This window comes from Nelumbo lutea, chromosome 1 (assembly GCF_056320005.1).
Source record: "Nelumbo lutea isolate HS-2025 chromosome 1, American lotus-T2T, whole genome shotgun sequence".
Lineage (NCBI taxonomy): Eukaryota > Viridiplantae > Streptophyta > Magnoliopsida > Proteales > Nelumbonaceae > Nelumbo > Nelumbo lutea.
Genome location: NC_142684.1, coordinates 102,190,040 through 102,208,079, shown reverse-complemented (window position 1 = coordinate 102,208,079; position 18,040 = coordinate 102,190,040). Strand labels below are relative to the sequence as shown.

Sequence of the window (18,040 nt, the reverse complement as noted above, 5' to 3'; positions counted from 1 at the left end):
TTCTCCCAGTAGCAAATGCATTGTTGGTTTGGTAGATGCAATTGCAAATTGATTATAGATGGATAAATTTCATTTAATCCGAATTGAAATATTCTCCATATTGCTTCTTGGGCTGAAACCCACCTTGCATCTTGAAATTGTTTTATTTCATCGATGATATTATCTCCATCAGAATGTGCAATAAAAATTGCTACTCAATCATGCCCCTTGTAAATATACTTGTATAGATATTTAACTGCCTTAATCCCAGAACAAATCTCGACAATGATGTGGAAATTATATCTTTCCAACAAATATGGGTTATAAGGGATAACCCATTGATTATTGAAGTTTTGTTAGGAACAAACGCACTCCGACCATTACTTTGCCTTCAATATATGGGATATGAATCTGTACCTTGCATGGTATACTCTGAGACTTTTCTAGGATAATGGTATTTGCATTGCTTGTTCACCATGTATGAATTGTTTTGATTTAATTTTTTTTTTTAATTTTTTTGGTCAGAACGGGCCGGCTGTCTGGGTCAAATAATCAAACCGCTTGAACTGGTAATTGGACCTCTAACTGGTATGGTTACCAGTTTGTTTTTAAAAATCATGGTGCATTGTACACTCTTTGATCTAATTTCACATCACTTATGCATATTTCATACTTCTCTAAATGTTCAACATCTCTAAGATTTTGAAAGAACTGAGTATGGATTCATAGATAATATTGTTATCAGCTTCTCAATTGTTTCCTTATTCAGCTCTTTGGCACCAACTTTACTCATTCTATTTGCCACTTCATTTTCTGTGTCATAAAAGTATAATTGTAGGAAGCATGGGGTATTCTCCGTGGCTGTAATTGGTGGTAGGTCATGATAAATTCGACCTTGAGCTCGAAAGGTGTAAACATCTATATTGGAGGTGGCCAATTCTTTATCTAGGTGCACTCCAAATGATATGAAGGAGAATATACTGTTATATCCTCTAATGTTGTTTCGGAATTCAATGGCATCATCATCCGCTGAGGTGTATAGCCTGTATAAATCACTTGGAATAGGAGTTGAAGGTAAGTAAACTTGACCACTCTAGCAACAGAAACTTAGGGGCTCATATTCAAATCTCATAGCGCCACAAAAGTTGCATGTTGGAACTTTCTCTAATTCATGTGTGTTTTTTGTAATGGGAGCAGTAGAAGATTCACCTACATATCATATATGTTATTGATAATTTTAAATTTTTATATAAATATGAATAATGAATGAGTTATCTAATAAGTGAGATTATAACCTTGAAGAAAGTTGTAGTCAATATTATCTTCTTGATCTTCTATTTCTGCAATCAAACTCTTCTTTTTCCTTTTATTTGGATACACATTTTCTTTACCTTGTACCTTTCTTTTTTCTACTTGACGTGCATATCTTCTTCTCTCATACTCACGTCTTTGTGCACGTTTCTCTTCTGAAAAATTGTTAGATTAATTATTAATGGATGTTTATGAATGTTACTATTATATAATATTATAGATTCTGTTTTATAAATAAAACTTCTGGTAGAACCATAACAGCATAGTAGATGTTGTCTTTGTATAAGAATACCTGCATATTATTGAATACATTAAATACATTGAACATGAAGATAATAAATAATTGCAAATGAATAAATTACATATTTGATTGTAAATGAATAAATAATTGTCTTTGTTAGACAGTTGTATGCTCTTAGCTCCAATCAAAATAATGTACATTATGAATTTATTGTAAATGAATAAAGTACATATTTGATTTGTGTTCCTGTGGTGTGTTTTTGTGTAATACCCTTAAACCGGACACTTATGAGACTCGTGTTAGTTTAGAATGTTCACAGCCGTTGGATAAGTTTGGGGAGATTTATCCTATCAAGGCTGACACTGGTGTGCTATCAAATATTGGGGTGCCCTGTTTCAGCCACTAGAGTGAGACCCGATGCACATGTAGTGTAGGATTGATTGAATCTTTGAACCGAACCAAATTTTCAGTATTTGTTGGATAGTTTTGAATGCCATTAACTTCAATCAGAATGATGTACATTATGAATTTATTGTAAATGAATAGAGTAAATATTTGATTCATGTTCCCTTGGTATGTTTCTGTGTAATACCCTTAAACTGGACACTTAATGAGACTCGTGTTAGTTTAGAATGTTCACAGCCAGTGGGTCGGTCTAGGGAAACCTATCCTGATAAGGCTGACACTGATATGCCACCAAGTCGGTTGGGGTGGCCTGTTTCAGTCGCCATGGTGAGACCTTAGGCACATGCAGTGTAGGATCAATTGAACCTTTGAACCGGACCAGATTTTTAATATTGCCCTAGACCTTGGAGATTAATGGGAAAAACTGGAAAGTTACACCTGACTCCTAGACTCAATTATGATACTTCACTAGGTGTCGGATTTGGCTGCCTTTGATGTACCAATTAGTGAGATCCTTAGCGGGGGTCAAAACCTGGGTATGTTGGGACAGTTTGAGAATTCATCTGAGTGGATGATCATAGTGACAGGATAAACCCCTTTGTCGGACAAATGTAATGATCGGGGATGCACTCTCTCTGATAGAAACCAAGTCTGTCAGCAGTTGATTTCAATCATTGAGATTTATCTTGCATGATATATTTTATATGAGATATAAAAGTACATATATTATGGTTTCTAAAATGCTTGCAAAGGTTTTAATTCCCGAGATCCATACAAGCGGAGAGTACAACACTGTTCCTTGCAATCGAGGGAAAGGTCCTCTCTTGTCGGGCAAAGTTTGATCATTATAGGTTGAGAGGTTGAGTGTAAGATCATAGAGGGTAATGCCTGATGGGCTAATCTTGCATCTGCCCACAGTCCTTGGGTGTTACAAGGTGGCTTAGCCCAGGGACCACTTAGGGTAAGTGTTGGGCCCATGGAGCCCATATGATAGGGGTGCACTGTCCATAACAGTGGAATCGGCCAGGCCTTGTAACAAAGGCTGGATTGAACCCATGTGGCTGATGTGTAGATCAATGCTTGGGTCCCACGCCATACAAGAAAGCCCAACTAGGCAGTAGTTAAGAAGGTTAAGTGAGCACATGACCTTAATGGGCCTAAAGCCCATTTCGAACTGGGCTGTTTTAATTAATTAAATATGGGGCAAATTTTGGGATGGATTAACAGATAGGATAGGGTCTTAACCCTATCCACTCAGAGAGTCTAGATCTAAATGTGATTTAGATCTGAAAACCTCCTAACGAGATTAGGAGAAGGCTGATCTAAGGGTTTATCTTTATCACCTAAAGGGATGTCTGATCCAAATATGATTTGGATCAGCAACTCCAAATGGGATTAGGAGCTAATCCTTTAAGGTTACAAAAGAAAGAAGGGGCGGCAACCTTTAGATTATCACAAGATCATCAAATCACTGCAAGTCTTTAGAGCTGAAATCACAGAAGAGAGAATTGAGAATACCTGCGAAAATACTCTCTTGTCACCTCCTTCCTGCTGCCGCCTCACCTGCCAGTTCAACCTCCTCTTTAGTGGGAGAAATCAATATTCGATCTTGATATTAGTTCCTTGTAAGGGGATTAATAGGAAGCTATGCTCACGTGCCATCCTGCTATTTCTTGCGAAGAAATAGGTTCTTGGAGAAGAACACTGCTGATTCTGCTCTATCCTACACTGTGCCATCTTCAGTGGGAGCAGTCTTTGGATCGTTCCTTGGGCGTGAACACCTTCGTTGGGAGATATTAGTTCTCCATATCAGGTATAATCATCTCCTATTGTTTTTGTTCAAATCTGGTTCAGTTTATGGTTCAAGATTGATCATTGAAAATATGATTTTCTAAATAGGGAATGCAATTCCCAATTGAAAGGGAGATAAATTTTTTTGAAAATCTTCCACCTTATTCCACAGGATTTGGGCGTCCATACGATGGATCCCTCATCCCTTCAGTATTGCCCTGGACCTTAGAGATTGATGGGCAAAATTGGAAAATTACACCTGACTACTAGACTCGATTATGATACTGCACTAGGTGTCAGATCGGGCTGTCTTTGATATGCCAACCAGTGAGATCCTTAGCGGGGGTCAAAACCTGGGTGTATTGGGACAGTCTGAGAATTTATCTGAGTGGGTGATCATAGTGACAAGATCAGCCCCTTTGTCGGACTAAGGTAATGATCGGGGATGCACTCTCTGAGGGAAACCAAGATTGCCGGTAGCCGAGTTCAATCGTTGAGATTTGTTTTGCAAAATATATTTTATATGAGATATAAAAGTATATATATTATGGTTTCCAATTGTTTGCGAAAGATTTTAATTCCCGGGATCCATGTAACTAGAGAGTGCAACATTGTTCCTTGCAGTCGAGGGAGAGGTCCTCTCTTGTTGGGCAATGTTTGATCATTATGGGCTGAGAGGTTAAGTGTAAGACCTTTAAGGGTAATACCTGATGAGATAATCCTGCATCTGCCCACAGTCCCTGGGTGTTACAAGGTGACTTGGCCCATGGACCACTTAGAGTAAGTGTTAGGCCCATAGAACCCATGTTATGGGTTTCAGGGGGTGTACTGTCCATAACAGTGTATTCGGACAGACCTTGTAACAAAGGTTGTGCTGAACCAATGTGGCTAATGTGTAGATCAATGTTTGGGTCCCACGCCATATAAGAAAGCCCCAATTGGGCAACAGTTAGGAAGGCTAAGTGAGTAAATAACTTTAATGGGCTTAAAGCCCGTTTCGAACTGGGCTAATTTGATAAGTTAAATAAGGGGCGAATTCTGGGATTGGATTAGCAGATAGGATTGGGTCTTGACCCTATCCACTCAAAGAGTCCAGATCTAAATGTGATTCAGATATAGAAACTTCCTAATGAGATTAGGAGAATGCTGATATAATCTACAGATAAGATAAGAGTTTACCCTTATCACTTAAAGGGAATTCTGATCCAAATATGATTTGGACCAGTAACTCCTAATGGGATTAGGAACTGATCCCTTTAAAGTTATAAAAAGAGGAGGGGGCAGCAGCCTTGAGATGACATATACATTCACATCCTCTTTAGAGCTGAAATCACAGAAGGAAGAATTAAGTAAACCTACAAAATTCTTTTTTTGTCGTCGCTTCACCTGCCAGTTTGATCTCCAGTTCAGTGGGAGAAATCAAGATTGGATCTTGATATCAATTTATTGTGAAGGGACTACAGCATTAGATTCTGGGAGGATGACTTGTCTTGTTTATGGAGGTTCTGTGATATCTATCCAAGGTGGTACAAAATGGGTCAGAAGGGTGTACATATTTTGGATTGTGATGAAGCCTCATATGGTACTGTGGAATGGACTCCAAACACCAAGATTGGATCTTGACATCAATTTATTGTGAAGGGACTGCAGCATTAGATTCTGGGAGGATGACTTGTCTTGTTTATGGAGGTTCTGTGAAATCTATCCAAGGTGGTACAAAATGGGTCAGAAGGGTGTACATATTTTGGATTGTGATGAAGTCTCATATGGTACTGTGGAATGGACTCCAAACATCAGAAGAACTTTACTTGACTGGGGGTTGGAGGAATGCATGTAGCTACTGTCCAAATTGTAGTCATTGGAGATCAATCAGGGAATTTGTGGCAAAACATGTGCAACGAAAAGTGGAGGTCTTTGCATGGCTGCGGGCCAAGGGGTGTATCCTACATATTTTGGATTGTGATGAAGTCTCATATGGTACTGTGGAATGGACTCCAAACATCAGAAGAACTTTACTTGACCGGGGGTTGGAGGAATGCATGTAGCTACTGTCCAAATTGCAGTCATTGGAGATCAATCAGGGAATTTGTGGCAAAACATGTGCAACGAAAAGTGGAGGTCTTTGCATGGCTGCGGGCCAAGGGGTGTATCCTGACTCAAGACAACATTAAGAGCCGATGCTTTAAATTCCCAAGCACATTTGTCATTTGTCTATCTGGAGAAGGAAACATATTGCATTAGTGCTACAGGTTTAGCTTCGTTTCCTGAATATGGTCCTAGTTTTTATAGTTGTTTAAGAGGGAATGGTGGTCAAAATCAGCTCAGGCTGAAAACTTTGGATGTTGGCCTAAAGTTCAGAATGGTTGTAAGGTCAAGATTATGTGGAGTTATATTAATTTCGTAGTGTGTTGGGAAGTTTGGAAGGAGAGAAATAAAGAATCTCCGAAAACTAGGAAAAACATTGAGAAGAGGTGGTGGGTCAAATCAGTTCTTCAGTCATAGGTTCCGTGTTAATCCTGGCAGAATTTCAAGGACTAAAGAAGATGAATTTGGGGCAGGCTTTTGGAGCTCCTTGAATGCTTAAGTTATGCTTTTCTGATGTATTTTGGTTGTAAATCTGTTATGTTTTTCTGTTTATTGGGGGTGATCTAGTGTCACCAATGAGCTGTAAACACTTTTTTTATATTTTTTTACTAATATTTTTTTTCTTTATTTATATTAAAAAAATTGATAAAAGATAGCATAAAGGTAAGGCTTGAAATTGCACATTGAGTAAAAACAATGAAAGCTTTCAAATCTACAATGTAAATGAGATAATAAGAGCTTGGACCGAGGTAGCCCAGTATTCTAGAGAATAAGATAGGATAAGGTTAGCTGATAAAAATAAAAGATAGAATGAGGTTAGAGTGGAAACCTCCAGAAGGGAACAAGGTAAAACTGAGATTTGATGCAAGTATTTGGGAAATCCAGGTATGGCAGGTATAGGAGGTGTGTTCTGGAACTCTAGAAGCAAGATATCTGTACTCAGGGCCAATTGGGATGGGAAAACTCTTTGAAAGCAGAACTTATGGCATTATTGCAAGGGCTTCGGTTAACAAAACAGTTAGGATGTAGATAGGTTGAAGTGGAAGGTGACTCAAAGCTGATTATCCAAATGGAAAACTGTAATAGAATTACTCTGTGGACTTCTCAACATACCTTAAGGGAATTAGAAATTATTGCTAAGGTGATGAATGCTGAATTTAAGTGGGTTAGGAATGCAAATGGGAAGGCTGATTCAATTGCCAAACAATGAGTATTAAGGAAACAATTGTTTTGGGTTTCTATGTAGCTTTGTTAGTAATTTAGGGATTGCAGCCTCCCTTTTTTTTTCAGAAAAGTTGACTGAATTCATTAAGAAAAGAGAGAGGTACAAAAGGTGTACAAAACTAAAACAAAATATGGATCAGACCCATAGAAATTATACAGGAGGAATCTTATCATAGTACAAATCTTCTAAAAGAGCACCTAATTTTGCTAACTGATCTGCAAGAGCATTAAATTCACTTGGAACCCACAAAAGGTTTGCATTTGAAGCAGTCAATAAATTCATTGACTCTGCTAGAAAATGGCTAAGCATCCACAGGCTGGCCTCATGCTTTCCTAAACATTTTATGGTGTATGATGAGTTGCCTCCAATGGAGAGGTTCTGGATTCCTAGTCTGTTGATTAATTGGATTCCTGTAGTGTAGCCATCACTTCTGCATTGGTAGAAGCAGATATGCTTATTGGCCCAATGTACAAACAGAAAATGTTCCCATTTTCATCCCTTATACTCCTCCAATACCAGTAGCACCAGGGTTGCCTGAAGCACCTGTCATAAGTTAGAGTCCAAGTTTCTTCACTTCTGAGGAGTGGACCCCTGTAGGTGGGTGGATAGGGAGGGGAGGAGAATATCAAATTTTGTCTAAACTAAATTCATTGTTATCAGGTTCAAGATTAATTAATGGATATTACAAGTACTGGTCCCTAAGGGCCTATTTCTTGAACCTACAGTTACCCATAGCCTCATATTCCATTGGGTAATCACAATATTCAAGGAATGTCAAATATTCAAACATCATTATAAAACTAATGCTAACAATATTCAAATAATATATAAAAGTAATGCAAAGATGCAGCAACATGTTAGGGTTGAACAATATGAAATGGGGTCTTGACCTGTGTAAAGGAGCTAAAAAGACATTAATACAATGAAACCTAATACGATGAACCCTTGGAAGAAGATGGTACTAACCTTGTCAATATATTTTCAAAATCGGTTGGGTAATTCAGCTGATGAACAATGAACTTCACAAAATCAGGATTTTAAAGGACAAAAAGGAGTTATAAAATTAATATATAGAACAATGAAATCTATAATTGAATATTAATTCAAAACATTTATCTATAATTATCAAATAATTAATTCAGAACATTCCTAGCAGAGCTAAGTTGGAAGATTTTAGACTTCGTACCCCCAACCCCCCTTGAGGTAGGGGCTTACAAATCTGACTTCATTTTACAAGATGGTATGTGTGTGAATCCTTCCAACCAGCCCACAAAACGTCTGTCGTCTTCCTCTCTAAAACCTACACCACCTCCAAGGGGATAGGAAAAAGAGACATAAAGTAAGTTGGCTAATTTGCTAGGACACTTTTAATAAGAGTTATCTTTACCCCTTTGGAGAGATGCGTTGCTTTCCAAGTAGCCAATTTCCGATACATTCTCTCTATTATTGGGTTCCAAAAGGTTTTAGAAGTACATATGGTCATTAAAGGCAATCGCAAATAAACTGATGGTAGCTGTCCCACCTTGAACCCCAACAGATATGCCAAGCCTTGAATACTAGGGACCTCTCCCACTGCTATTATCTCACTCTTTGCTAGGTTTACTTTCAGACCTGACACAATCTCAAACCAAAAAAGGTGTTTCAGAATCTGAAATTGCTCCTCTGAAGCCTTACAAAAGAAGACTGTATCATCAGCAAATTGTAGAATTGGAATGACAGTCCCATTGGGCTTCACTTGGAAGCCCTCCAACAGCTCCCCCTTCACAGTCCTATCTACCAACTTTCTTAGACCTTCCATTACTAACAAAAAGAGAAGAGGAGAGAGTCAGGAGATATAGGGCCCCCCTGTCTCAAACCCCTTGAACTGCTGAAATTTACCATGGCTACCCCATTTACAAGCACTGAAAATCTTGGAGTGGAATAGCAAACTTTCAAACAATTTCTCCACTTCGAACCAAAGTGCATTCTGTTCAGCAAATAATCCAAGAAAAACCAATTAACATGGTCATAAGCTTTCTCTAAGTCAATTTTACAGAGTAGTCCACTTTCTTCACTTCTTAGTCTTGAGTCTATTGGTTCATTTTCTATTAGAACTACATCATGAATATGCTTGTTGTGGACAAAAGCCCCTTGGTACTTAGAGAATAGAGAGTTCATCAGCTTTGTTAACCTGTTGGCCAGAAATTTAGTTAAGATCCTGTAAACACTTCCAATCAAGTTAATCGGTTTGAAATCTTCAATTCTGTAGCTCCTTTCTTACGGAGATAGAAGTTGTATTTAAACTTCTCTCAAGGGCTGCACAATCAGCAAATTCTTCCAGGACCTTTAATAGATCTGTTTTAATGAGATCCCAGAACTTCTTGTAAAATAGAATTGAGAAACCATCTGGGTGTGGTGCCTTTCCCCCCTTCCAACTCTTCTCCAACCTTCTTAACTTCTTCCTATGAGAAAGGTTTTTCCAAATCTAAACTCTGCTGTTGAGATAAGCACTTGAAATTCAAACCATACAGCCTTGGTCTTTTCTTGGAAGGTTCCTTGAAAAGATAATTATAAAAATCAACAAAGCATCTGCTATGACTTATTCATTGTTCTCTGTCCTGCTTCCCAATCCCCTTTTTTTATGGAATTAACCATCTTTCTTGCATTGGTCACCTTATGGAAGAAAGCACTATTATTGTCACCTCCAATACTGATTTTGGGAAGCACCAGTACACATTCCCTGTCCCTAGATTGGGAATGAAATCCCATTCTTGCTTACTTCAATTCTCATTCCCATGCCTGTTTGAACCAAACAGACTTTGGGAATATACTATTCCGGTTCAGATTCCAACTGCAAACCAAACAGACTTTGGGAATATACAATCTCCTAAACTACAGTTTAGGAAATTGATGTTGTTTCTATCGCCAGCATGAGAAGTAAAGAAGGCATCCTAGACCAAACTTAAATGGTTACTACTTTTATGATGCCGGTTGATTGGTTGTAAGTTCTTCTACTATCTTGTTTATCCTAGAGTATGAGGACTGACTGTTTGTGTGCTATTAGTAAGTTCTTGCAGATCTCTAGAGTATTTGGTGGACTCAAGAATTTTTATTTTTATCTGTACAGAGTGAAAACATGTGTTGGGAAAATTCCAAGAGCAATTTGTTATAAAGGTACTTTGTTTAAATGAAGCTATTGAATATCTATCTACACTCAAGAATTAAAGTATATTAGACTCAACTGGACCGTGGAACACCACTGCTGTGTGCTAGGATTACAGTGTATAGCCCCATGAAATATTATGCACTGAGAGACAACACTTGGGTGTTGTTGGGCTAGGTTGGCTCGGACATTTGGCTGCAAAGGTTGCTAAGGCTTTTGGAATGCAGGTTACTGTCATAAAAAAAGCTGATACCCAGAATGCAAATGATTTGAAATTCAAGATCCCATAGTGGTTTATTTGAAGGGTTTATGTTGTGGAATAGTTGTGCTGTTGGAAAGTTCCACCTGTGTTTGGAAGTTTGGAACTGATTTGACCATTAAATCTTAAATAACTTTCACGATTAAACTGTTAGGTTATTCCTCAAAAAACTTGCATTTCCTATCCCTTTGCTGCTTTTTCCCGATGTCATGGTTGCTGCTCTACTTTGCTTCATGTGGGCAGTGCTAGCAGTGAGGCAGGGAGTTCCAGAAATATTATCATAGTTGGGCTCTCTCTTTTTTTCTCCCTATCAATACCTGCTTACTTCCAGCAATATGGTGTCAGTCCTAATGCAAACTCATCTGTACCTAGTTATTTCCAACCATACATTGTGCCATCTCATGGACCTTTCCAAGGAAAATATGGTGGGGTATGTATCTCTCCTTCGATAATGCACCTTCTGAAAGTTAGTTGCTTCTTAGTCCTTGCCATGTAGGTCTGTCTATTAGTTGAGTAAAATAAGAAAAATCAATGTGGAAACATTTAGGAGATACTGCAGTATCATCTTCTCAAGTGTATAGAGAATTACTTGTGCTTTAAATCTAAGAAAATTACCGAGAATGTATGATTACAATTTCCTTTGACAGTTAAAGATATTGCATAAATCTCTTTGCACTGATTTTCCATATTTCTAAAGTTATGCCCACTAAGTCTTACATCTAGTACAAATCCCATTTTTGTGTTCAATATATTATTAATTATGAATGAAATAAAAAGAATGCTTATTTATATTCTTTCTCACTGTTATTAGGGGTGGAGCTTAGCTTTTCAGAATTATATGTTGTCTGAAGCCTAATTAGGTATTGATAAAAATAGCCTAATTAGGTAATGATTAAATAAATAAAATTAAAAAAAATAAAAAAATATATATACTTCTAGCTTCATTAAAAAAGATAGAAATACGAAGGAAAAATAGTATAAAGAGGACCTAGTGCCATTTTAGGAGTAATAAGGTAGAAATTAAATATAAAGAGGACCTATTGTACACAAGTTTTTTTTTTCACTTCATGGGGCTACACAACAGGGGGTAGCCCATCCCCTTTCCCTTAACCCCCCCAACCCCTGGTGGCAGCGGGATTTGATCCCAGGTCTCTACTCTGATGAGTCAGAGAACCTACCAACTAAGTCACCATCAGTTGGCCTATTGTACACAAGTTTCAGTTGGAGATTTTTTTACAAGGATTCTGTTTCACATTAATTTTTTTATGAGAAAATTTAGAAGTACCATGTACCCGTATAAGTAATTTTCCTTTATTGTAGCACCTGTTAAAATCAATGTAGGGACAATGTTTGGCCGTGAAGGTTGCTAAAGCTTTTGGAATGAAGGTTACTGTGATCAGTTGATCTGAGAGCAAGAAGAAAGAAGAAATTGAACCACTTTTTGCAGACTTGGGTTTAGTCAGCACTGACCCTGAACTGATGAAGATGAGATTGGTAATTTACACCATTTGGTTGGAAAGAAATTGAAGAATTTTACAAAGCTGTTTCTTGGGCAGCACTTGATAAAATCTGGATTTAAAAGGAAAGAAGGGAATAGAAAAAATTAAAATCTGTAATCAGTGCAGGTTTGGATTACAAATTGCCTATGGCTATGAGCTGATAAAAGCCTCTTAATTTACTGGAAGGATTCTCTTCTAGGGCAAACTGCCCTTCATTTTTGGAAAGGATTCACTTTCCAGAGCCAATTTATGTGCAACTTATTATAGTAAAATAGAATTTTCTGGAAATTGCTTATTTTCCTTCATTTTCCCACCAGAAGAAAGAAAACTGTGGGGAAGTGTAGGGAATCCATAATATAAAATTTCAGATGTAACCAATATAGTTGGAGTTTTGGGGTAGAAACAGCAAGCATTTCCTACCAAACGAACCAGAAGCTTCCCACCAGAAGAAAGAAAACTGTAGGGAGGTGGAGGAAATCCATAATATAAAATTTTAGATGTACAGGAACTCTAGTGATCACAAAAAGCAAGCTTGCTGATGGAACAAATGCAATGACAAATGTACTGGAGACATGACAGAAATTATGAGAATTACTTATACAAAGCAAGTACTTGTAACTTTCTGCCTTAGTTGCTGAGATTCACTGTGCAGTTTGGCACAGATATTGCTGTAGCATTCTATCATTAACAAAAAACATAATTGGCCAAACTATGTACTTGGGAGCTGTTTGGTGTCAGCTAGCTGAACTGAATAACTTGTTGCTTTGTCTCTTAGTGGAAAAAAATGACTTAAAGAATAAAATATTCAAGGGTATAGTAATTGACCTAACTTTGGCTCCTTTATTGTAGCTACCTGAATGTATCTAATGGATCTAAAATTTCAGAGACTTCAAGAGGCAATGAAGAGGTTACCTTACCTTCGTCCAACTGAAATTGCCACAAATGCTGCTGATAACAAAACTGATACAACCACCAACACTCTTGCAGCACAAGACAGCAATGCAATTAATGGCATTTCAAGCTGAACAGAAAAAAATATTTCTTGAAACAAAGAATGCTTTTGTTCTTATAAAATTCAGAAAGTAAAGATGTAAAGATTAGAACTCATGAAGATTGGTTTCTGCATAAAAACCACATAAACTTGAACTTTGATGAGAGTAGTTAGGGAAACCTGGGATCTTCAGGTGTGGGAGTGATATTTGGATATTTAAGGCTCACTGATTGCATGCATTGGGCCTCGAGGTTGCTTCTTGAGGTGATTCATGCATATTTTTTTTGGGCCATGTTTCAAATGCCTTTCCATCAATTCAAATATTTCTCTTTTTCTAATTTGTGTCTTTATGATTTTAGTTTATCCATCACTTTCTTTACTTACCATCCCTTTCAGCATGTGTACACACAGAATCACTTATGACCATATAAGTGGGATTATCCAATCTATCCCAAAGAATAACACAAATGTCTATTCCAAATCCAAAGTAATAAAATAACAGTGGATTCAACGATGATGATGGTGGAAATAGGAAATGGAACCTGATTTCTCAAAGCACTTTCAAAAGGGAATTTCTTAGAGTCCACATCTCATTCTGGTTCAAGTGTGAGCAGGTGAAAGAAACAAAGACTGAGGACAGAAGTTTAATCTTGACTGATTATAGTACAGGGAAAAATTGGATGAAGTGGGTCATTCTGTGTTAAGAGTGTATAGGTCACAGGTCACTTTAACCAAAGATGCAGTTGCTACCACAATTTTGATTTAGTCCAAACATGGCTTGCTGTTTGCTCCATTTGCAGAACACACCATAAACAGAATTGATGCAAACTTGGGAAAATTGCTTTTTTGTTTGACAGAAATTCCAGCTCTAAGCATTTTGTCTTTGTCCAAACAGGCCATTTATGAGATGAAGTCAATTCATCTGCTGACAAGCTAACATGGTTCAAAATAAAGACCAACTTTTGATTTGGGACCAGTTGCCAGTACCGCACTTTGCTTTCAATGGCTCCTGGATCTGATATTCTGTTCTTGTTCAGGTTATTGAATCTCATCCTCCAAAAAAAAAAATTAATGATGAAGCAGAACCCTGCTTCTGTCTTGTCTTGATTGATTGGTACTGGAGACTGCGAAAGTTCATTCCAGTCCATGTCAGAAAACCAAGAGAGATGTAATGAAATTTGGGGTGCTTTTTTAACTTGTTACAGGGACTAATGGCTTCCTCTTGCAAGTTGGTGGTCCTATCAACATGGATGACCAAATACCTTTGCAGGGACAACATGTATATTGGTAAGCATGATAACACATTTCTTATCAAGATTAATTTCCCCTTTTGATAAGTAATTAGTTTTCTACCTTTCCAGCTTTCTATCCATAGATCGACCATTGGATCTGAAACTGCTTTTGATGTACATGTCAATCCCAATGCCCACGCATAATGTGTTGGGATAACACAACATTAGAGAAAGAAGAACAACTAAATATAATATTTATACTTCATATAATTATAACAAGAATAACTTTGTACATGGAAATGTATTATAAACTATCCTAGAACATAAACAACCTTCTTAATGAAACTTTAAGCATGACACTTCTAACATTCACTCTTACTATGATCCACTCTAACATAATCCATAAACTAAACAGATGACAAACTAAAATCCTCCTACAACATATTCTTCGTCTTCTTCTGGTTCTTCATCATCAATACCTTCATTTGTCACAACTTCGGTGTCATTAAGGCTACTTTTTAGTTTCAGTAGCTCTGTTTTCAATTCATCAATGACCCTTTCCAATTGTGAACATTTATGCATATAGAAGTGTAACTCTTCATAATTCACGTCCTCTATTTTCATTTTGAAGTATCTACTATTTTCTTGACCGCCTTCCTAACTGCATCTTGTTCCGTTTCCTTATTACAAATACATCCATTTCCATAGAATTTCCAATTGTCGGCTTCGATTGTGATCAGAACGAAGGCCTTAACATTCACAATTCCGAGCACATCTCGTTAAGTAAATTTTTGAAGGAAATACTCATCTCGTTAAATATTGTCATATGTGTACTAAGTAAAAAAATAATAAATTTATTGAATGAAATTTAATAAATGAAATACGATTTAAGGCTTAAAGAAAACCCTATCTAAATGTTGTAACACCTAAAATAAATTACAATAAATTAAATAGATAATGGAACTTGATTTCTTAATTTTCTTAAATAGAAAAATAACTCCAATTTCATTAAACAGAAAAGTTAAGTGATGCAAATGCATCACTTGAAATTTCTGTCAACCATATTGAACTTATATTAAATAGAAAAATAAATGATTCAATAGCATCACTGATATTTTCATTATCTACATACAAATGTTGTGATTACATGAATTAAAATAGATAAATACAAATAATAATAGGGATAATTGCTGTATTTACATGAATTGAATGTTGTAAATAATTGTTGTAAATTCATGTGGCATTTCTCGTAAAAAAAGAAAACAAATAAACAATGGAGAAAACAATTATATGAAAATTAAATTAACATGTTACACTAATTTTTTTATGGCCACTCACCTGAATAATAATATTAAAAATAGAACCAGATCTACCATGATCCAACTAATTACCAGCTACCCGATAATCATTTAAGCATAAGAAATTTTCCATCGTAAAGAAGAAAACAAATAAACAATGTAAATGAACACTGGATGGAGAGAAAAAAATATATAAAATTAAACATGTTGCACTCATTTTTCTGCCACTCACCTATAAATTATTATGTTAAATTGAACCGGATCTACCATGTCCCAACTAATTGACAAGTACCCGATAATGAATATCTACCAGAATAATGGACAATTTGCAAGTCTGTGGTTATTAATGCAAAAGCTGAAGGGTAGATACATTATTCTGGTAGATAATCATTGCCAATCCAAACCTTTGTCATCTAACTCCTAAAAGAAGGAGCCAAGTCCAAAGCTTTCACATAAAGCCAAACTAAGCACAAACTGCATCAAAGATACAGACAGTGACAATCGCAAGATATTTAACCATTTGCAATCCAATAAAAACAAATCAAGATATTTACCATTGATAGATTATTCTGGTAGATAATCATTGCCGTTAAAAATAAAAATTTTGAAGCATTTGAAACAAGATTCGGCAGAACATTACCTCTTGAAAATCCCTTGCTTCTTTGGTTGAGTAGTTCTTTCAGAAATGGGAGTTGTGTACTCCAAGGCATGGACAAATCCCATTTATATAGATGTCGAGATAACTGCATTCCCCGTTCGTGAGAGAAATTTTGGGAGAGTTCGTGGGAGAGTTCATCCTCAAATGGGCCAATTCGTTGGGGATAACGTCTTCGTGAAGGATAGGGAACGAAGGAATGAGGGTTTGAGGGAGAAACCGAACAGGGAAAAATGTAAGAGAGGTTAGGAGAAAAGGAAATAGTGGAAGCTAGTGTGTTCTTGCTTGGTTCCATTTGCTACCAAAATAATAGGAAATATGTTCTTCCTCATTTCCGAGAGAGAAACCGAAGAGGTAGAACGTACCAAAATAATCGGAAATAGTGGAAGTTTCAGTGTTCTTCGTCGGTTCCGAGAGAGAAACTGAAGAGGTAGAATGTAGTGGGAGAGTGTCTCACCGAAACTGGCGCAGCGAAATGTACAGAATGGAAAATTACCATTATAGGAAATAGTGGAAGTTAGAGTGTTCTTCCTCGTTTACGAGAGAGAAACCGAAGAGGGAGAACGTACCAAAATAATCGGAAATAGTGGATGTTTCAGTGTTCTTCGTCGGTTCCGAGAGAGAAACCGAAGAGGTAGAGTGTAGTGGGAGAGTGTCTCATGGAAACTGACGCAGCAAAATATAAAGAATGGAGAATTACCATTTTTCCCTTAAATATCTAATCAAACGGTTAAACAAAGAAGGGTAGCACATGTCCATCGAAATGTCCAGAATGGAGAGCTGACTCTTTTATTAGTAGTATAAATATGAAAATAACACCATTAGGCAAGGTTTTGAAAACGGAAAATGAAACAGTTTTGGTCACCGTTTTTTAGGTCAGTGGTTCAGCCCATTATATCATAATTAAGTAAAATAAAAAAACATAAAAATATTTATAAATATTGAAAATTTTCATCAAAATTAAATAAATACAAGGTAACGAGGCATCGGATCTGGTTTAGTGGTTCGACCGCCTAAATTGTGGGTTCTTCGACCAATTCAATCTTTACTTTTTCTTTTCAAAAAAAGCAGTCCATACCAAAATCAAACTTGAAACCATAACTAGTTCGTGAGTCAAATGGTTCAATCATCTAGTCCGGTTTCAAAACAATGCCATTAATCCTTCTAAAAAACATCACATGGTGGATCATTCAATTATTAGCAAATGAACTCCAAGTGCTAATGGAGGCAAGACTATTCAAGGCCGAACATTCAATGGATCTACTAGTCACCTTTTATTTTAGAAGCAAAACTTGAATGGTTAAGAAACATGGGCGATACTCTAATAAAAGAAAGAGAATATAAAAGCCAACACAACATTGAACTCCATATTTCTTTGAAAGATAACATAAAACTGGCATCCTCCTTAATTGTAAAAGGGTAGGTTGAGATATGTACGGAGGTGTTTGGTATGTCTTTTTAGGAAGACCTTTCAAAAGCTCAAGACCTCAAAAGAGTGATGAGCTTTCATAAGTAGATCTTCAAATATTAAAGACTGTTTGGTAACAATTTTTTAAAGATCTTTTCAAAAGCTAGGAAGACTGAAAGACTGTTTAGCAAGCATATATGTAGGTCCCTCTTACATACATGTTAAATGTTATGTACAAAACCTAGCAACACATTCAAACATGCAAATATTACTTGTGGGTCCCACTTACACATTTACCTACAATAAATATTAAAATGGACCCCATTCATGTATTTCCCTATATAAGATGACAATGTAATCCCTATTTTTATATATTGATCTTTGTCCATGCCATTCACATGGTAGGTTTTGCAATCTATTAAGATCGTTGCCAATAAGAGCTTGTGCAAGTTCTGGACTAGTCTGTAAGTTGTATAAACATCAGTTACAACAAAGACTTGTAAATCACAACAAAAATAA

At 36.7% G+C, this 18,040-nt stretch overlaps 1 protein-coding gene across 3 annotated transcripts in view; it reads right to left on the bottom strand.

Annotated features, from left to right (window-relative positions):
• Positions 1-16,856, bottom strand: part of LOC148876471 (uncharacterized) — a 29,727-nt gene extending 12,871 nt beyond the window's left edge. For 2 of the 3 annotated variants that reach the window (XM_088984332.1, XM_088984339.1), the window contains exons 1-3: positions 16,099-16,853; positions 12,850-12,917; positions 8,004-8,041 (exon numbers count right to left, since the gene is read on the bottom strand). In XM_088984332.1, the coding sequence (XP_088840458.1) occupies positions 8,004-8,041; positions 12,850-12,917; positions 16,099-16,408 (416 nt within the window). In that variant the 5' untranslated portion in view covers positions 16,409-16,853. Of the gene's footprint in view, positions 1-8,003; positions 8,042-12,849; positions 12,918-14,403; positions 14,910-16,098 lie in introns of those variants that run through there. The other variant, XR_016112878.1, reaches the window with a different exon arrangement.
• Between the last annotated feature and the right edge of the window lie 1,184 nt (positions 16,857-18,040).